Genomic DNA, 22,539 nt, shown 5'->3' on the forward strand with positions numbered 1-22,539 from the left:
TGCTTGTTGTCCTCATGTGCCTCACAATCTGCCACGTATCATCATCTCTTTACAAAAGTATATAACTATTTATACAGGTTTATAAAACTATTTAAAAGGGTGTATTAAACTATTTACAAGAACATATAAGCTATTTATAAGTCTATTGTTAAAAGTACAACTCGACGATTTATAAGTTTTTATTAAGAAGTTTTTAAACAAGAGTTGATTGTATATGTCTATACAAAACACATAAATGTTTGAACTTGAGAAGTCTTGTGAGGAATGCTAGGCAGAATGAGTGTAAGAAACTCAAAGTGATTTATAAGCGTTTATAAATTTATTTACAAGCTTATAAGGTAATTTTTCTAAAATCCCTCCAAAAGACAATCAACACAAAAAAGACATATCTGGTGAAAGAGCCACGTCCTTCAACAAGGGATATATTGCTTTAACATAGTCTGAGAACATCAAGGCTTCTCCATATCTCACTCTTCTATAAAAGAAACAATTGAAACCAAACTCACTTACATGTCCAACTAATATCTTCAACTATGCAACTACTAAAAGAGAGATACAATTGTTTTAGTATAAGAGATGTCTAAATAAGATGAGAGAGAAGAATGTACTAAGAAGCCAACTCTGCAACTTTTATAAAGCGTTATAAATACGTAATTCTTTGATAGCACAAACCACATTCTTCTTCAGAGTCTCTCTTGCCTCTTCAAACAGCTCACCAACCTCGTAAATTTTCAAAATCTGAACAAAAGCCAGTCACATATTATTTCTACGCATCAGCATTCACTTCCAAAAATAAGATTCAAAAATAGTATGCTTTCGTAACTCAACAAACTCATCATTCATCTCCACTGCTTCTGTAGATATTATACACAAAACAAGACATAAAAAATAAACTCACAAAGTATAAATAGAACGTTACACTACCAAAACACCAACGTTCCACCTCATATACTGCACATACTAAAACATTGCTAGTCAAACTACAAATAGTAGCATTGTATCACCTTAAAGAAGTGAGATACTTAGATATGCATATCAGCACACATATTCTCCACAACATCCTTTAAATCCAAAAGCTGACAACACACATTTGTAATTCTCTGCAACATCACCAAATCAACCAAGAGAAGAAGTAATCATAGAATAATTATACTCTTAGGTTAGTACCTTCTCATGAATTAAATAATTATATAAATCTGAAAACTATGACAATAAATCAACCAAATCAATAATTGTACTCTTACGTTAAGCTTTGTGTCTTTTGATTGCTAACAGATCAATAGTAAGATTTGAAAGGACCCAATTTATAAGATCTTATAAATTTGAGATCTGAAAACTTCACTTGAAAAACTTCGTCTTCTTTCTTAGAAACATATCGATTTTGATAAATCAAGCTAAGATTACAGAAAAAGGCAAAAATCACCATATACTATCATCTTACCTTTGTTAGTGTTTCTTAGGCGTTGGGAGAGAAATCGTCTCGTTCGTCTGAGCTTGTCGAGTCTGTCAGCTTTGCCGGAGAACTTCTCGGCATGCGATTCGTGAAGAACGTGACCGATTTAGCATCGGAGGATTACTACGACTACATAATGCCGGCGGAGGAACGGCGGGATGTCCACTCGCCGCCACGCTCTCCCAATCCGGTCGAGTTCGTCGGAGATCGTCGAGTTCGCCGGAGATCGCCAAGTTCGCCGGAGATCGCCGAATTCGCCGGAGATCGCCGAGTTTGCCAGAGATCTCGTTGGAGCTCGTCTCAATTTGATCTCATTTTCATCTCGTGACAGACATTTGGAGAAGAATAGATCTAGGTTAAATTAATGAAATGAGGGGTATAATGGTACTTTAGCCATTAAAATTTTAATAGTAAATTTGAAAAGTGTAAAGTTGAAAAGTGGTATTAGGAAAGTGGTATTAGTGGCAATTCCCCTATTTTTTTTTTTTAAATCCCAAATAATAGTTTTTAATCACAAAAAAGTTTAATAGATATTAAAAATGCTTAATAAATATATAAAAATAGTTCTAATAAACAAAAAATAGTTTTAATAAATAAAAAATAGTTTAATAATTACAAAAAATAGTTTTAATAATATTAAAAATGTTTAATAAATATAGAAATTTATATTATATATATATATATATTTTTTAAAATCCCAAATAATAGTTTTTAATCAGAAAAAAGTTTTATAGATATTAAAAATGTTTTTTTAAAATCCAAAAAATCGAATTTATATACAAAAAACGTTTTGTAAAATACAAAAATCGAATTTATACAAAAAAATCGAATTTATATACAAAAATCGATTTTATAAAAACAAAAAAATAAAAAATTTATAAAAAAATTCTAAATCAATTCAACTAAACAAATTATTCAACCAAATCACAATTCTAAACGTATTATACAACCAGATCACAATCCTAACCAATCACCATAACAAAAATCTATCAAATCTACACAAAAACCTAACAAATAGAACCTAAGAGAGTGGGATATGGTCCTTACATGATTTGTGTAAGAGAAGGGGGAGATCGCCGGAAATATCGTCGGAGAGAAGGGGGAGATCGCCGGAGAGGAGGGAGAGGAGCCGCGCAGAGGAAGAAGAGAGAAATGGGGAAGAAGAAGCGGCTCGTGGTTATAAAACCTAGGGTCCGACGGATAGTTTCCGTCGGAATTTCCTCGGAATTCTGATTTCAATTTTCGCGAAATATTTGTCCGGTTAAATGAAAATATTCCGAGGAAATTCCGAGGAACTAGTGTTTGGGTTTCAAAACATCGATTTTTTTGCCGTATTTGATTTCTTATACAATTGTAATGCATACCATTGAGGATTCTTTGTATAGATGATCATAAACAATGAAATAACAAAATTTCAAAACGAATTGTAAGTATTCCCTTTACCGTTCACTAAAGTGTATAAGTGTTTCTCTTATATTGTGGGGATTTCGTTCATACAATCGGAAAAGTGTTTATTATAGGGTAAGGAACAAATTTTTGACTTCATAATCAGTCTAAGACACTTAATAAGGGTTATATAAGTGTTATTCAAACCGCAAAACGTTGTTTTCGGTTTAAAAACTCTACTTCCTCGGAATTTCCTCGGAATATTCCGAGGGAATTCCGAGGAAACCCTTATCTTCCTCGGAATTCCGTCGGAATATTCCGAGGAACTAGTGTTTGGGGTTTCAAAACATCGATTTTTTTTTGCCGTATTTCATTTCTTGTACAATTGTAATGCATACCATTGAGGATTCTTTGTATAGATGATCATAAACCATGAAATAACAAAATTTCAAAACGAATTGTAAGTATTCCCTTTACCGTTCATTAAAGTGTATAAGTGTTTCTCTTATGTTGTGGGGATTTCGTTCATACAATCGGAAAAGTGTTTATTATAGGGTAAGGAATAAATTTTTGACTTCATAATCAGTTTAAGACACTTAATAAGGGTTATATAAGTGTTATTCAAACCGCAAAACGTTGTTTTCGGTTTAAAAACTCTACTTCCTCGGAATATTCCGAGGGATTTCCGAGGAAACCCTTATCTTCCTCGGAATTCCGTCGAAATATTCCGAGGAAATTCCGAGGAACTAGTGTTTGGAGTTTCAAAACATCGATTTTTTTTTTTGCCGTATTTCATTTCTTATACAATTGTAATGCATACCATTGAGGATTCTTTGTATAGATGATCATAAACCATGAAATAACAAAATTTCAAAACGAATTGTAAGTATTCCCTTTACCGTTCATTAAAGTGTATAAGTGTTTCTCTTATGTTGTGGGGATTTCGTTCATACAATCGGAAAAGTGTTTATTATAGGGTAAAGAACAAATTTTTGACTTCATAATCAGTCTAAGACACTTAATAAGGGTTATATAAGTGTTATTCAAACCGCAAAACGTTGTTTTCGGTTTAAAAACTCTACTTCCTCGGAATATTCCGAGGGAATTCCGAGGAAACCCTTATCTTCCTCGGAATTCCGTCGGAATATTCAAAAAAAAAAAAAAAAAAAGTCGATGCTAGTCTGTTTCCGAGTCATCATCACCAGATGATTCTGAATCTGGATCTTGGTGAAACTCTCCAATCACTGGTTCATCCTCTACGTGAACGACGGCTTCCTCTCCGAAGTCGGTTAAATCGACTACAAGGCCAACTCCAGCTAAATCTTCTGCTGCACATAAGTTGCCGGATGTGCTTGGTTGTAGTGGGTCTTCCAGCTCAGAACTTCCCTGAACTCGGCCTCTCGGGTTGAGTCTTGTAACAGTAACCCATGGATCATCTCTGTTCCTTACCCGGGGGTACTTGATATAACAAACCTGTAACATTTAAAAAATTATTAGTAAAATGATAAATTAATACACATGATGATGAATCATTCTAAATAATTAACATTTAATTACCTGATCGGCCTGAGAAGCAAGAATGAAAGGATCATAATATTGCAGCTTTCGCCTCGAATTTACTGATGTAACACCAAATGCATCTGTTCTCACACCTCGATCTAGAGTGTTGTCGTGCCAATCACAATAGAAAACAGTACAACGCAATCCAACCATGCCCAAATACTTGATTTCCAAAATCTCATGTATGTGTCCGTAGTATACATCATCTCCTGATGCAGAACAAACGCCAGCATCATAAGTCGTACTCGAACGTCTCCTCTTCTGAGTTGTGAATGCATATCCTCGAGTACAAAATCTCGGATATGACTTCACAACAAATTTTGGTCCAACGACCATCTCGCGTATCCAATCGTCAAATGTTTCACCTCTGGCCAAACCAGCAGACACCTATATTAATAGCGCATATATATGTTATATCAATAAATGTGAATTAGTATAAATATGTGATAAATGATATTTTAATTTGTTTAAAGCACTCACATAAGTAAACATCCATCCAGAAAATTCTCTCTGCTTCATTTCTTCTAGTTTGTCCTCTGTGGCGTATCTATATTCGAACCTCTTTTCTGCCATGAAAATCATGTACTTTTTTTTTTGAAACACCAATTCATTAATTTAAACCAAAGTAGTTAGTTGGGAGCTATGAAAGCACCACCAACCTCTTGTTCTGATACATTCAATGCATCTTTGGCAAGGCAATCTGCCATGGAATTCCTCTCACGAGGTATCCAAACAAAGGAGACAAATTCAAAAGCTGAGATAAAGTAGTTAACATCAGCGGTAATGCAATAGAGCTCCTTGGAAGGGGGTCCAGAGTTGAGAGCTTTCACTAGTTGAGCTGAGTCCAGCTCGAAGGAGGTCCGATTCCGTCCCTCTCCTCTGCAGTGTTTCACTGCCTCGCGAAGAGCCAAACCCTCTGCTGCAAGTGGGGAAAGCACCGGGCTCGCTGAAGACTGGAAGGAGTTAGTCTCTGCTTCATCGAGTATAACCCATCCAAGACCTGCTTTCTTCGAAACAGAGGACCAGGCTGCGTCAGACCGAACAACAACCGTTCCAGGCGGGGATGGGATTTGTTGAGGAGGCGATCTAAGAGCATTTGGGCTTTCTTTCGTCACGTCCTGACTCCATTCCCGAGCTAAGGCTATGGCCGCCGAGAGGGTGTCCTCAGGAGACGCAGAGTGTCCTTCAAATACAAATTTGTTTCGAGCTTTCCATATCGACCAGAGGACCCATGGGAACAGAGACCCCGAAGTGATACCAGCGGGAGGGAGACAGTTAAGTGAGCATAAGGTCTCCCAGCTAGCCATCAAATTTATTATTCTGCTCACATCCAATGCCGTAGTGAACGGGGCGAGTTGCCATACCCTTTGTGCGTACGGACATTGGAAGAAGAGGTGAAGGATAGATTCTGAGCAGCCACATCTCTTGCACCGATGATCCACAGGTATGTGTCTCTCCATTAGTCGTTCCCCAACAGGGAGAGCTCCTCGAAGTGCTTTCCAAGAGAAAAGCTTTACTTTCGGTGCGCAGGAGATATTCCAGACTCTAGTTTTCCATTTGAATTGCTGATCGTCTTGTAGGTTCAGTCTGTCGTCATCGCTTGTAACAGCCGTGAAGTAACCGGATTTTGTTGAATATTCTCCTGATCTTGTGCCCAACCAGATGAGTTTGTCAGGAGCTCCCGTTAGGCTTGGATGAATTGCGAGAATTCTCTCTTCATAATCAGGTATGTTACGTCTGATTTTTAGGACATCCCATTCTTTTGTTTCCGGAATGATAAGATCCGACACCTTGAGCTCCAGTTGTGCTTCATTGGGAGGGCCCATACGAAGTAGTTGACCGTCCAAACTTAACCAGGGGTTCGTCCAAATATTAACCGAGGCGCCGTCTCCAATAATCCAGCCAAGATTTTGCACCAGAAGATCCCTTCCAAGTAGTACTGAGCGCCACCCATGAGAGCATGTCGATGATACTGAGACATCAATAAGACCACTGTCTAAGCAATATTTCCCAAATAAAACTTTTCCAAGTAGACACGTTGGGTTTTGTAGGAGTCTCCATCCAATTTTCGCTAGTAAGGAGACATTGAAGTTCTGGAAATCTCGAAGTCCTAGCCCACCCGTAGCTTTTGGTTTGGCCATGCTCTCCCATGAAATCCAAGCCATCTTCTTGGTTTCCTCGTTGCTATCCCACCAGTATCGGGTTACTGCGGATTGAATCCGTTTACACAGAGATACCGGTAGACTAAAGCAGGACATAGGGTAGGAGGGCATGGCAGAGAGAACACTCTGCAGGAGTACTAGCTTCCCCGCCGCAGACAGGTACTTGTTCGATCGACCTCTCGCTTTCTGCTTTATCTTATCAACGATTGATGAGAAGAGATCTTTTTTCTTGCGCCCAAAATGCTCAGGAAGCCCTAAGTATTTTCCCACACCTCCTTCCTTTTCCATTAGTAATGCGCCCTTGACCATTTCTTTTAGCGAAGCTGGAGCTTTCCTTGAGAAAGTGATAGCGGATTGTTCTTTGCTGATCGATTGCCCTGATGCCTGTTCGTACTGGCTGAGGATGGTTTTGAGAGATGCACAATTCTCCTTGTTGGCTTGGAGGAAGAACATTGTATCGTCCGCAAAGAAGAGGTGAGTAATCCGAGGGCACCCTCGTGCTACTTGAAGGCCTTGGAGGAGGCCTTCTCCTTGCGCTCTGTTACATAATCCCGAGAGCACCTCGCTACACATAATAAAAATGTAGGGAGAGAGAGGGTCTCCTTGACGGATACCTCTACTCGGTACTACCTTCCCTCTAGGCAAGCCGTTAATGAGGAAGGAGTATGATACAGATGTGATACAATGCATTATGCATCGGACCAGGTTCTGATGGAAGCCCAGACGGGTTAGAACCATCGAGATGAACTCCCATTCGAGGCGGTCGTAGGCCTTACTCATATCAGTCTTGACCGCCATAGCACATCTCTGTTCCGCTTTGGACGTCTTGAGGTAATGGAGTACCTCATGAGTGATAAGCACGTTGTCTCCAATCGCTCGGCCAGGGACGAAAGCCGATTGATTCTCCGAGATCAGCTTCTCCATCATTGGTTGGAGGCGTCGGGTAAGGATCTTTGCATAGATCTTGTAGTAGACGTTACAAAGTGCTATTGGTCTGTAGTCGGAGACTTTTTGAGGCTGGGAGATCTTCGGGATCAGCCGGATATGAGTATCATTAATTCCACTCGGGAGGGGGGCGCTACGGAAAAATTCTTGCACCTCGCGGACGATATCAGGACCTATGTCCGCCCAATGTGTGTGGAAGAATCCCGCCGAGAATCCATCGGGTCCCGGTGCCTTGTCCGCATGTATAGAGAAAGCTGCTTCCCTTATTTCAGCTGCTGATGGTATCGCAATAAGTACTTGATTCTCAGCAACTGAAACAATTGGGTGGAGAGCCCTCCGAACAGTTTCCTCTCTATCTCCCGGGAGTGAGGTGAACAAAGCTTGGAAGTAATCACCTATGACCGAGACAATCTCATCCTCTTTATGCACCGTTTGGCCATCTTCCTTCTCAATCACCGAGAAGCCGTTAGCTCGTTTTCTTGACTTTGTTATCACATGAAAATAGCCAGTATTCCTGTCCCCCAACTTAAGCCATAGGAGGCGACTCCGTTGTTTCCAATATTCTTCTTCCGCAAGGTAAGCTGCGTTGAGTGTTTCAGAGATGTTTTGAATGAGAGCGGTATCATTCACAGAGCTTGAGAGGGCCTCATTTAGCTCCCATTTCTTTTGTTCTATCACTTGCTGGCTATTGCGCTGCTGTGATTTATTCCACTCTGAAATAGCAGAACGAGCTGAGCTGAGTTTCGAGGAGACCGTGGCCGCTGGGTTCCCACGCCAGGACTCAGATATGATGCGCTTTGCCTCGTCATTTTTACACAATCTTCTATCATATCGGAATATTCCTCTTCGTCGTCTCCTCCCTTGATCAAATATAGAAATCAGAGGCTTATGGTCAGAACTTTCAAAGCCAAGATATTCACATCTCGCTGTTGGGAAGCATTCAGCCCAGTGCGTGTTTGACACTCCTCTGTCCAGCCTACATCTCACGAGATGATCACCTCGTTTCCCTCGCCAGGACAAGAAGTCCCCCAAATGTTGGAGGTCAAAGAGATCACCTTCCGAGAAGAATGTACGGAGGTCAGAGAAGGAGCCCTCTGCGCGCTCTGGTCCCCCATCTTTCTCTTCCCTGCTTATTAAGTCATTAAAGTCACCAGTGACAAACCAAGGCTCATCCCGATCTGTTGCTTTAATTAGCAGATTGTCCCAAAGGGCATTTCGCGTGTTACGATCAGTACTAGCATGCACAAAAGAAGAGAAAAAGGTTTTTCCTTCAAAGGACACAACCGTGTCAATTACATGGGCATTCGCCTCCAAGATTTGTACATCAACTTCTTGTTTCCAGAATAGTCCAAGACCACCAGCGCCATGGCCTGTTGGTGGTACCAAGTGATGACAATCATACTTCAATCTCAGATGCTCTAGTTTCTTGAGCACCACATCATTGGGATTTTTGGATTCCATAATGAAGATAATATCAGGATCATATTTCTTTGATATCTCTCCTAGGCGTCGAACTGTCCGGGGATTCCCCAACCCTTGACAGTTCCAGCTCGCCATCGCTAAGGAGCGGGGAGGGATGGAGTCCGAAAATCCATCCTTCGTCTGGTAGAGCGTGGAACGAGGTTGATGATTGGGGCGTGATCTGATGCTGTGCTACCAGTCGGGCGCTGAGCAGCTCGAGATGTTTCACCCTTCTTAGTTTTACCATTCTTTTTTCCTTTTGCTGTTCCCGCGTTTGTTGACGTATCCTTCCTGCGAATAGGGGACGGTTTTGAGCGGGAGGTAGTTCGCCTTGGCGGAACAGCAGCCACCGGGCCTTTAGATTTTTCTTGTCTTGTCTTTTTCCCCGGGGGACGACCAGGTTTGCGTTTAGCTGCGGGTAGGTGAGGACGGTCAGTTTCATCATCTATCGCCTCAGCAGAAGAGATAGGTCCCAGGCGTTGAGTTGCTGGAATGCGGTCAGCACTGCGATCCAGGGACAGAAGACTCTGTTCTTCATGTCTCTCACTATCATTTAGAGGAGGGCCGAGTCTTAGAGTTGCCGGTAGTCTGTCTTGACTCTCTGAGTTTTGATAATTTGTGTTCTCCTCAGCATTGGCAGCTATTATTTGAGAGGCTGGCCCTATCCTTTTACTGGAGGATCTACGTTCGTGGGAACGAGATTCAGAGTATTGAGCATCCAGATTAGTTCTAGAAGTACGACGCGCAATACGTAAGGCAGTTTCTTCTAGTTGCCCACGTTCCTCTGCTTGCTTTGCTCTTTCAATTCTAACTTTTCTTTCTGAGGGGTCGGTACACTTGGTATACTGCAGGAGAGCATGTTTTGCCTCGCCTCTAGCCTCTTCCAATATCTTCTCAGAGAAGTGAGTTGGGTCCCTAGCCCGGGGAATCCCCCTTTCGGATGACCCATTACTCTGTTTTGGTGAGGCTGAAGTGGCTTCTCCGGTGCCTGATCGTTCCTTAGGAATCTCTCGATAATAGCTTCTGCTCGGGGGAGCCGGAGGGTGCCTCTGGTGGGAGTTTCCCCGGAATGACAGAGGAGGATGTTCCCGATAGCTTCGCGATCGATCGTCATTTCTATAGGTACGTCGCTGATTAGATCTCATGTCCCAATCTTTTGGGTTGGATTTGTAAACTCTGTGCTCTGGTTTATCACGTCTACCTTTCGAGGCAAGTCTAGAGTTTTCATCACCATTGTTAGAAGCAGAGAAGTGGTAAGGGGGGGGCGCTCTGGTGGCTTTTTCCTTTGGCATTCGGATCATTATGAGCAGAGGAAGCAGAGATTCCTCTTGTAGGAATAGCACTCTGGTTCGCATGAGTCAGGTCTTTACCACTTCCTTCCCCTTGGGCTGATTGTAGAGCCTTCTTCTCCGCTCTAGCCACCAGGCATTCTTTAAGCTCGTGGTCGAGTCTGAGGCATTTAGAGCAATGCTTATCCAGACGTTTGTAGAGTAGTGTGGTAGTAACCGAATCACCATTCGGAAAATCGACCACAGATGTTTTAATTAGAGGTAGCAAGCCATCAATATGAACCCTCATCCTCGCTGTTAGGGGGGTTATATCGGCTTTTTCATAGAGGCCAATGTCTTCTCCTATGACCCTGATGATGGGCTCTGTCCACAGGTGAACTGGGAGTCCTTGCACTTTGACCCAAAAAGGAATCAGAGACGGGAAGTTTGGGGAGACAGTGGGCTCCCATCGCTGGAGGATTACCATCCACCGCGCATAGTGGTATGGCCTTTGTTCTAGAACAGCGAGCAGGTCTGATTCCAATTCAAACTGAAATTGGAAGAGGCCATTACCCAAGTCAGCTCCTATTGGCTTGAATTCAGTCTTCCAGTGCTCTGTGAAGAATGGTATAAGAGACCACACTTTTTGGATGGATTTATTAGTGAATCTCCCAATAAGCGTTAGAGAATGCTTTCGCAGCAGTTCTGAGTTGTCTGGTAAGGGAGCTTTGATACGGGCTAACCGGGGAGGTTGCTGAGAGCTCAGATCAATTCCTTTCCCCTTTTCAGCCGACGAAATTCTTCGATGAGCCATGGTTCTCACAAGTGAGAAAGATTTACTGTCAGCTGCCAGTTACTTGTAAGTGAAGTAGCGTCTACAGGCCACATGGATTCCCCCAAAGCCAAGAGGTTACAAAGAGTAAAATGAAAACGAGATTTGCTTGGTCTGCTTCGAGAAGATAAATGAAATAGAGCGATTCAGATGTCTTAAGGGGACGACGTAAAATGTCGGTACCAGGAATCCCCAGCTCGACGTTCAGAGGTTCGTTTAGGAACTACAGAGAATCCTCTGTGAGTTTCTTGGGACAATGGAGGGGTTGTAGCGAAACCAGCTTGAGAGACAGGGAAACTCCATTAAAGCTTCTTTCGTCGGTGGGAACGAGTTCAGCAGTGGTCGGCGGGCCCGTCGACCGGAGTCGCAGGCGGATCCCGGTGAGAGTTCTCCAAGAGCTGTCTTTGGACTGCTAGATAATTCTCAAAGAGGGAATTTTTTGAATTGGCAGAGAGGTGAAAAGAAGTCTGCACCAATCAGAGACAAAGGACCGAGGGATAACAGGAGGGAGTATCCGTGGGACCGCTGTCTAAGGACCTATCTCGCAAAGAGCGTCTGAGAGAGCTTAAACTCAAACATATCAATACTATATTTGTGAGAGACTTGACGAAGATTTGAAAATTATGTACATATGATGACAATAATGTAATTAATTAAGATTTAAATTTCAACTTGTTAAAATAAAAATTTGTAAGCTAATTTATTTACCTCTCATATTGAAGAACATCTTCGCAGTTGGTGAGCAAATATGTTTGCAAATTACTGCGCTCCTGCTCAGTAAGTCGACGGTCCTTTGGTTTTCCGCTAAGTCGTCCAACGTCTGTGAAAATGTCTGGAACCGTAACATGATATGTTGCCCGTTCGCCTCTATCATCATGCCGAGCAGGTCTTCTGTTTTTGGTCTGAACTTCTGCTGGAAAGTAGTACTCGGCAAAGTTTGAAGTTTCTTCTTTGATCATCTGTGCGACTATAGAACCTTCCACCCTACTTAAATTTTTCACCATCTTCTTCAAATGGAACATATACCGCTCATACAGATACATCCATCTATACTGCACAGGACCACCAAGTTCCAATTCTCTTGCCAGGTGAATAACAAGATGCTCCATAACATCAAAAAATGAGGGAGGAAATATCTTCTCAAGGTTGCACTGAATCACGGCTATGTTAGTCTTCAAATTTTCAATACCTTCAAGAGTCACTGATCTCGTGCATAAATCGCGGAAGAAACCACTTATCCCTGCAATTGCTTCATAAACATTTCGTGGTAATAGTTCCTTGAAGGCAAACGGAAGGACGCGCTGCATCATTACATGGCAATCGTGGCTTTTCAAGCCAGTAAACTTTCCTTCCTTTCTGTCGATACAGTTACACAAATTAGATGCGTAACCGTCTGGAAATTCCACATCGTTTGAAATCCAATCAAAGAACGCATCTTTTCCCTCTGCATCAAGTCGGTATATGGGAAAAGGAGCCCTACCATTCTCATCAACATGAAGTTCTGAACGAGCACATATATCGACTAAATCCAGTCTTGACTTCAAATTATCATTTGTTTTACCTTGAACATTAAGGATCGTGTTCATGAGATTGTCAAAAAAGTTCTTCTCAATATGCATGACATCTAAATTATGTCTTAGCAGATGATCCTTCCAGTATGGCAGATCCCAGAAAATATTTTTTTTGTGCCAGTTATGTAGGTCTCCAACAGCATCTACCGGAAAACGCTCATGTCCACCGACGTCTGGCGTCCGTTCTGCACCAAAATCTCTTAGTTGTGTCTTCAAATCTTTCCCACAAATTTCCGGAGGTGGATTGTCAAACACCCTCTTGTTCTTCGTAAACAAATTCCTACTCCTACGATATGGATGATCAGGTGGTAGGAATCTCCTGTGACAGTCAAACCAACACGTTTTCCTTCCGTGTTTTAGTTGGAAAGCATCAGTGTTATCTTGACAATATGGACATGATAGCCTTCCATGCGTTGTCCATCCAGATAACATACCATATGCTGGAAAATCACTTATTGTCCACATTAGTACTGCCCGCATTTGAAAGTTTTCTTTACACGAAACATCGTATGTTTCAGCACCTTGAGTCCATAGTTGTTGCAACTCATATATTAGTGGCTGGAGAAACACATCAAGTGATCTCTTAGGATGCTCTGGTCCGGGAACAAGAATCGAGAGAAACAAAAACTCTCGTCGCAAGCACAAGTTTGGGGGTAGGTTGTATGGTGTAAGAATGACTGGCCATAGAGAATACTGTCTTCCACTCTTGCCAAACGGGCTGAAACCATCAGTACATAATCCAAGGTAGACATTTCTTCTCTCATACGCAAACTCGGGATACTTTGATTGGAAATGCTTCCACGCTTTTGCATCTGAAGGATGTCTGATTTCACCATCTGTTGAGTGCTCCGCATGCCATCTCATTGGTTGTGCTGTGCGTTCAGACAGATACAACCTCTGCAACCTTTCCGTCAAAGGCAAATACCACATCCTTTTATATGGCACTGGAACTCTTCCACTTGTATCTTTATAACGAGGCTTTCCACAAAATTTGCATGTAACCCGCTGTTCATCCGCCCTCCAATAAATCATGCAGTTGTCGATGCATACATCTATTACCTGATACGATAAACCAAGACCAGCTACAAGTTTCTGAACCTCGTAGTATGAACCAGGAGCTACATTATCCTCGGATAGAATACCTTTTACAAAATCAGCAATCGCATCCACACAGTCTTCAGCCAAATTATAATCTGTTTTAATGCCTATCAATCTTGTATCTTATGATAAAGTTGAATGACCATCTCTGCAACCTTCGTACAATGGTTGCTTTCCAGCATCCAACATATCATAAAATCTCCTAGCTTGTGCATTGGGTAAATCTTCCCCTCTTAAATGATCATTTACCATCTCCTCAGTACCTTCACCATAATCTACATCCGTTCTAATTGGTTCTTCTAATCTAACCGCTGGCTGAGGTTCGCTAGTACTACCATGTTCATAATCAGTTTCCCCATGATGATACCAAATTTTGTAACTTCGTGAAAACCCACTCAAATATAGATGAGTCCAAACATCCCACTCTTTAATAACCTTTCTATTTTTACAATTAGAGCAAGGACATCTTAACATACCTGTTTTTGCTTCCAGTTGTCGGTGAACTAACCCCATGAATTCGGTTATACCTCGTTGGTATTCTTCCGTAAGCAATCTCGTGTTCGGATCCAAATGAGTTCGATCGATCCAAGAACAAAAATAATTTGAAGAAGACATGTTTTTTATGAATCAAATTCGTGTGTAAAGAGAGTAAGAGGGAGGATGAAGATATGGAGTGAATGAAGAGGAAGAGGGGTGCTTGTATTTATAGTTGAAATCCTACCGACAGACCGAGGAAATTCCGACGGAATTCCGACGGAAACGGCTAGTTCGTCGGAATTTCCTCAGAATTTTTAAAATCCCCCAACGGCTTTCTAACGGCTATAATATATCCTCGGAATTCATCGGTTTTTTCCGAGGAATACATTTTTCCTCGTTATTCCATAAGAATATTCCGACGGATTGATATTTCCTCGGAATTCCGTCGGTATATTCCGAGAAAATTTCGAGGAAACCAAATTTTGTGTTTCCTCGGAATATCCTCGAAAATTCCTCGGGAAATTACGAGGATTTCATTTTCCGTCGGAATGTCCGTCAGAATACCGATGTTTTCTTGTAGTGTTCTACGTAATACTATAATACTATATAATTATGCAAGAATTAATACTCCTTCCGTTTTATAAAAATATCAGTTAGACATTTTCACACATATTAAAAAAATAATTAAAAACATATTTATGTTTTTATTAATTACATCTAATTAACTAATAATATTTGAGATAAATGAATTTATTTATTAATGAATTTATTTTATTATTAATATTTAGCTGAAAATAAATAAAAATTTATTAAAATTCTAAAATAATATTTTTTATGTAATAGGAAAAAAATGTCAAAATGAAAGTATTTGAAAAACAGCATGAGTACTTGCGAACGTCAATATAACTTTGCAAGTGCACGTGTAAGGGTAATTTTCGATGTAACGATCTTGTACATTTACATCTAGAAACAATCATTGATAAACTTTGTATAACTAAATGGAGGCGAACATAAAGTAAAGATAGGAATACATTGCACCTTGTTCAAAAAAAAAAAAAAAAAAAGGAATACATTGCACCAAAAAAGATAGGAATACACTCAGACAACATGACCTTCAAGATCTAACACAGTTTTTTTTTTCGGCATTTACAAGAAAAGAAAACCATCTCGCATATATGAAATTTGAAATCCTCATTAAGATTAATCTGGTTAAATGAAAAAGCATCTCCAATATTCAAAACATATATATAAACTAAGACCTATTGATTATTGAGACCAGACCTCGCTCTTAGAGTATATATATTAAGCCATGTTCGGAACTACGCTAGGCGTTAGTCGGGCGGCAATTCCGAACCTAGCGATTACCAAAAAATCGGAGAGTACTCGGAAAATACGCGGAACCTAGTTTTATATACAATTTAATGTATTTGTAATATGTTTAGCTAATTTTAAACATGATGACACACGTTCTTAGACATAATTATATAACTTTTAATATATAATTTTAAACAGCTTCCTTTTGGTTCAACGAACATTTAGATTAGGATGTGTTTGGTACGAAAAAATCCCTAAATGCAGTATATATGTGTTTGTTTTGGGTTTGATAGCTAGTTGTAATTATTTAGTAATGAATAATTACACAAATTATGTCAATAATGAGTAAAAAATAATCAACCGTGTTTTAACTTTACACGGACGAAAAAAAACTTAGACGGTCAACGCGTGAATCAAGCAGTCTTACGCGGATCAACGCCTTGCTTCACCAATTTTTTTTATATTCGCCGCGGTCAACTTTCGAACAGCGCTTAGGCGGCCGTGTTTTCGAAGAGGGATATTAAATACATATAACAATTTAAGGAAAAATATATTACATTTTATATGCTTTCAAATGATATACCTAGCTAGAGCTTCGGAAGCGGGTTCGCCCCACTTGATCCGCCGATCCCCCGGGTTGGATCATTTTTTTTAATTCAAAATTCTGATCTGCATAATTCACAAAGTAAAAGTCTTACATATTGTATCAGTTGCACCAAAATTTGCAGAAAACCTTTGAGACACACACAGTATTAATTATAATAAAACTTAATATTTAATTATATATTAATTATTTTGTAATGGTTTATATATATTATTTTTTGTCAAAAAATATTTTATATATTTTATAAAATTAGATTTTTCTTTTAATTTACGGGTTGACGAATATCCGCAATTCAAATTTAACATACTTACACCACCCCCACTTAAAACAAACACAATCCACACCCCCCAACTCAAAATTTTCAAGTCGATTGACCTACAATTTCCCCGCAATGGGTCAAATAGGGTAGGACCACGGATAATGACTCATAATCCAAACACTCTACCTAGCTAACATATATATAGTTAATAGATTTTTTATTGGGTTCAGCCCCTAGGGTGAACCTCCAACTAATAGGATTGTGCTATTTCATATTTGATATCTTTTAAAAAAGAAAATAAAATATCGTCAAGTTATATTATGTTTTTAAAATAAAAAATAAAATAAAATAAATAAAAATAGTAGTAGTTACAAAAAAAAAAAAAAAATTTAACGTCGTCAGCAAAACACTAAACCGTAAATCCTAATCCTAAACCCTAAACTCCTAGGTAAACCCTAAACCTTGGATAAATCCTAAACTCTAAATTAAAAACACTAAAACACTCAAGAGTTTAGGGATTAGGGTTTAGTGTTTTAGTGTTTTTGATTTAGAGTTTAGGATTTATCTAAGGGTTTAGGGTTTACCCAAGGGTTTAGGGTTTAGGATTTAGGGTTTAGGGTTTAATGTTTTGTTGACGACGTTAAAAATGTAAAAAAAAATTGTAACTATTATTATTTTTTATTTACTTTTTACCTTTTCTATTTTAAAAAATATAATATAACTTGACAATATTTTGTTTCTTTTTCTAAAAGATATCTAATTTGAAATAACGAAATCTTATTGGTTGGTGAACCTAGAGGTTCATCCTAGGGGTGAACCCAAGAATAACTTTTTTTTTAATAATATTTTAATATTAAGAGGTACGTAAGAGGCTACTAGTAAACCTTACCTTAGTAGTAGTGTTGTCAAACGGGTTGTTCCGTCCCGTCCCGTCCCGTCCCTGAGCGGGCTCTCTCTCTTGCGGGTAATGGCGGGTCTGTCCCGCGCGGGCTGCGGTCTCCGAAAGCTCGGCCCAAGCCCGCCCCGCCGAAATGCACAGTCCCTTATAGGTGGTCCCGCGGGCTGCGAACCAAAAGGTGCATCAATCGACTTCTAAGGGCTGTGTGCTGCTCCATAACACTTATTGACGCTGCATGCTGCTCCAGGAGACCATGACGCTTCATCTACGTGTTAAAGCTGTACAATTCAGGCTTTTATACTACATATCTAACTTCATATTGTTCTTGTAGTCAATTTCAGTTCATATCAGTTCTTGAAGTCATGTACACACAAACAAGCTCGATTTATTGGAACTGGATGGTCTGTATATTAAGAATGCAATTTTCAGTTCAGTTAAGTGTTAAGCAATATGAAAGTTCATCTTAAAATCACTGATGATAACCAAGCTCGAGTTATTGATGATAACCAAATCTTATAGTGCATGTAGAAGATGAGATGTTTAGTCTTACCAAATTTTAAATAAAGAAAAACACCGAATCATAGCAGTCAAAACAAAACCAAGCAAGTAAAACAAGATGTAGCAGATTGTAAAAAATAAAAACACCAAATCAAGATAACAATTCAAGCTTCCTCATCTTCTTCTTCCCCATTGACAATGGACTGAAATGATGGTACTTTCTCTTCTTCACCATCACCATCGATTTCTTCATCTGTAAATATCAAAAATTTCATTTACTTAGGATTAAGGGATAATGGTACTCTACAAGAAATAATAATGTGAATTAATTACCATGTGCATAAGATTCGTATCCCTTGATCCAATTTCTAGTGCATATCAAAGCTTGCACATTTTTTGGGAGAAGAGGGCTCCTGTATTTGTTAAGAACTCTAGATCCAATGCTAAAGGAGGACTCTGAAGCCACTGTTGTGATTGGAATACTTAGCAGGTCACATGCCATTGCAGGCAAATCCCCATACCGATGGGCATTATCTTTCCACCAATCGAGGATGTCCAAGCTCTGAAAATTATTAATGTCCAGAGGTGGTTCATCAAGATAAGCTTCTAGAGGTGTTTTTCCAGTCACAACCCCACTGACTTTGCGAAATGCAAAGAAATCCTAAGAAGGTTATTTAAAAAAAAAAATTAGAAATGAAAAGAGAGATGAACAAAAGGTTTAAAAATTAATACACTCACACCGTAGTTCCCAAACAGTCCCGTTGACCCTGCTCCAGAAGCTTTTTGCGAAACAGTCTCTCGTGGCTCTGTAGACGGTGAGTTATTCTTGGTTTTTTTGTCGTACGACTCAAACAGAATACTGAGCTTCTTACGCAAGTTTTTTAGCTTTGCATCACGTGTACTCATGTCAAGCTTTTCCAAACAGCATTCGACAATGGAAAGCTTAAACCTTGGATCGAAGACTGCTGCCATTGCAAAAAGACCACTGACTTCATCCCAATATTTATCGAACTTCTCTTTCATCGGTGGCACCATATATCTCACAATCTCATCTTCGCTTCCCTCATTGATCCGAAGTCGGGTAGTTCGAACCAGACATCAAGGTTGTGATCACAGCAAACGGACCCAAAAAATTGCAGATATTCTCAGCTCTTGTCCATTCCTCCGCAGTGGGAGCCATTTTATAACCCTTCTTATCAAATGTCTCCAACTTGCCAAAGGCTCTACGGTACCGGATGGCTCTTTCAAGCATAAAGAAAGTGGAGTTCCATCTTGTCGGAACATCCAGGAGTAGACCCCCAGTTTCTACTACACCCGCAGCCTCAACGCATTTCTGGAACAAGTTTTCACGCGTTTCCGATGACAGTACATACTTAACACTCTCTCTTACTTTGTGCAAAGAGTCTCCAATTACCTCCAACCCATCTTGTACTACGAGGTTAAGAATGTGAGCTGCACATCTCACATGGAAAAACTCTCCTCCACACAACAAAGCATCATCCAAATTCAGCTGTGACTTCACAATATCTTGCATCGAGTCATTACTGGTGGCATTGTCTAACGTCACTGAGAACACCTTCTTATCAACTCCCCACTCTTTTAGTGAATCAAGGAGCTGAATAGCAACATTCATACCAGTATGTGGTGGTGGTAGAGCACAAAACGTCAGGATCTTGCTATTCAACTTCCAATTCCGATCAATGTAATGTGCTGTCACACACATATATCCTTCCCATTTCACTGATGTCCACAAGTCAGAGGTGAAAGAGACTCGTCCAGGAAGAGTAGCCAATTCTCTCTTCAGCGTCTCTCTCTCACTCTCATATAGTCGATACACATCAGCTCTCGCTGTGTTTCGACATATGGTTTGGACATCAGCATTCAAATACTTCCATGTGTCTCTCACCTTTTCATACTCCACGTACGAGTATGGTAGATCATGCTGCACTATTGTCTTAGCTACCAGTTACCTGAAGACAGTATGATCATACTTTCGAGACACAACTTTCCCCTCGACATTGAGTTGTTGCTGATTTCCTCCATTCCTAGGATACATCTTACATCTTAAACGATGCCTTCTCAACCCACTAGTTCCATGCGAGTGGGACTGCCATGCATACTCCCTTTTGCAATGATTGCAAGCAGCTTTCAGCTTCCCATTGGGTTTCTGGACCACCGTAAAATCTTTCCACACATCTGATCGTTGCCTCTCTTCCCTTTCCTCTTCACCGAGCTCATCCTCATCAATCTCTTCTTCATCCAGTTCATCCTCAAGCTCTGGTATCTCCTCTTCCATCTTCTTCTTCTTCTTCTGAGACTGACTACCGGAGCCCTTAGACACGCCCTTGTTTCTTCTACCTCCATGGATAACCGACTTCACAGGAACATACTTCTTCTGACTACACGCCTGCTTGGATGAGCCACTACCAAGATCCAGTGTGGATTGGATCATGGGTTTCTGCGAAGCAGTTCCAAAACTGGTTGGTCTGCGAGGCTTCGTTGTTTGGGTTGTTGGAGTGATTTCAACATCAGAATCCTCTTCTGAATCATCAAGACTGATGAGCTTTCTTTTGGAACTCTGCTTCTCTACAGCGTCAACAACTTCATCAGCAACTTGACTTGCGATCTCCTCAAGTGCACCAAGTCTGGCCATCACTTGTTGAGTTTCGAAGTCAAGCGTATTAGGGGGCGTGTAGCTTGAATCAAAAGTGAACTGATCGTCTGACTCGCCTCTTGATCCCATATCGCCTCTCAGCTCTCACTTTTTGGTTGGTTTGTTTAAAGTTTCAATAATTCTTAGCCAAGTTACGGCTCCGTGACTTAAGCTACGTGGTTTAGTGGTGTTATGGTTTTTTTAAAAAAAAATATTACCAAATTTTGCAATTAAATTTTATACTTAAAGTATTAAAATTTAAATTTGATTGAGGACAAACAATAATGCAGCATTAACGAAGCTCTTCCTAGACAAGACAAGCAGCAATGCAGCATAGACAAGACATCAAGGCAACACAACGAGTTCTCCAATCAATTCTGCGAGTTCTACGCTACATGACATCAAGTTCTCCTATCAATTTCAAGTTGTCCTATCAATTCTTCCTATTTCTAACTTCTAAGCGACTAACCTGAGGTCCTTAAGCTGCTATCTCGGAATGAAAGATTGGAAAGCTGACGTCCTGACGCCTCCTTGTTCACCAACACTCCAACAGCTTGACAAAGAAACCAACAAAAAAAAAAGACATATCAGAGACTTGATATAAGATTAAGAACATGAGTACAAACTAAAGACTTACAATGCTTTCATCTCTCAGTAGTATATGCTTTTCTTAAACAAGCAAGACAGCGGCTGGTTATAACAGGAAAGCAGGTGTGTGCTCACACATACATTAAGTCAACACCATAACCAGCTATATCGTGTTGAGCCTACACCAGCTTTCACCGTCATAACCAGCCTCCTCCTTGTTCACCTACAAAAACAAAAGAGATATCAGAAACTGAATCACTCAAGTTCAAGCGAACCAGGACAGACAATTGAAACAACAAGAAACAAGCAACTATATAATTATTGTCTTAACTTCACAGCGGATCTTGCCGTGGAGCCAACGAACAATCACTCTTCATTCTTTTGAATGATTTTTCATAAGCGAATCTCTATTTCAAACAAGTAACAAAGCGAATCTCTATTTCAAACAAGTAACAAAGCGAATCATTATTTCAAACAACAACTAACTAAACATCATCCTAACGGCTACTTATTATATTATTAGCTTCGATTGAATCTCTTTTTCTTGAGTAAGGAGGAGTCTTAGAGAGTCTTACATCTATTCGGATCTTGCATGCATCTTACGGATCTTGCACCTTAGGCAGCTAACAACCTGAACATGTTATACAAGAGTAAATCGTTAGAGGTGTAGAGCAGAGAGTTTGATGGATAAAGAACTTGAAAATATTACATGCAAAACTTAGAAGAAGAGGTGAAAAGGCTTATCTCTGTAGATCCATGTTGGTTCTGTGAAGTTTACAAGCCGAAATGGACTAACCGTAGCTTCTCTGTAGTCGGATCTCCATTTCTTCTCTCGGCGACTCGTCTTTCTCTCACTCTCTCTCTCTTTCTTTTGTTTTTTCAGGTCCCCGATGAAATGAGGAGGCAAGAGGGTGCGAGACATTAGGGTTGACCGCAGTTCTTTTGGGCCATCCCGCATTGAGCCCAATACCGCACAGTACCAACCCGCGAGGCCCGCCGTTTTGCGGGATATCAAATCCTCGGCCCAAACCCGCCCCGCTCCAAGCCTTAACGGGCCTATCCCGCGGTCCAGGTTCTCGGTTGACATCGCTACTTAGTAGTTTTGATAAATTATAACACTCGTTTCTAAGCTAACTTCGTTGTTTGTAGAAGATTATGGCAACTTGACTCCATTTGAATTCAAGTGTTTAAATTGGCAAATCAGTTTCATATCTTTTGATGCAAGTATATCATATGTCTTCTAAACACTCGTAGCAGCCTATATATACACACTTTGGCTATAATCTGATCAAAGGCTCACGTCCCTTTCTCTCTAGTCTCTACTATACACTCTACGGGGGGCAACGAAACATTTATTTCTCAGGTTTAGAGATTAAACGGATTTGTTTTTCAAAAAATATTTATTGTCAAATTGATTGTGCATGTGGATATGAATGTATTTCCCGAAGTGAAAATCACGTGAGTGTCATTTCTTTGGCAATTCCGAGCAATTAAAATCATATATTATCTATC

General features: G+C 40.2%; 1 protein-coding gene and 1 long non-coding RNA gene across 2 annotated transcripts; both read right to left on the reverse strand.

The window, feature by feature from the left end:
* Positions 1-386: 386 nt before the first annotated feature.
* LOC125585174 lies at positions 387-1,909 on the reverse strand. The gene is made up of 2 exons (XR_007322102.1): positions 1,005-1,909; positions 387-738 (listed from the first exon to the last, which is right to left on the reverse strand). It is a non-coding gene; the product is annotated as an uncharacterized LOC125585174 (long non-coding RNA).
* Positions 1,910-9,065: 7,156 nt separating this feature from the next.
* LOC106398123 (serine/arginine repetitive matrix protein 1-like) lies at positions 9,066-10,112 on the reverse strand. The gene has a single exon (XM_013838719.1). It carries the CDS (start codon positions 10,110-10,112, stop codon positions 9,066-9,068), a length of 1,047 nt encoding a protein of 348 aa, XP_013694173.1.
* Between the last annotated feature and the right edge of the window lie 12,427 nt (positions 10,113-22,539).

The sequence above is a fragment of the Brassica napus genome, chromosome C4, assembly GCF_020379485.1.
Source record: "Brassica napus cultivar Da-Ae chromosome C4, Da-Ae, whole genome shotgun sequence".
NCBI lineage: Eukaryota > Viridiplantae > Streptophyta > Magnoliopsida > Brassicales > Brassicaceae > Brassica > Brassica napus.

Coding starts and splice junctions, on each gene's coding strand:
- LOC106398123 (XM_013838719.1), bottom strand. CDS start 10,112: ATGAGATCTAATCAGCGACGTACCTATAGAAATGACGATCGATCGCGA.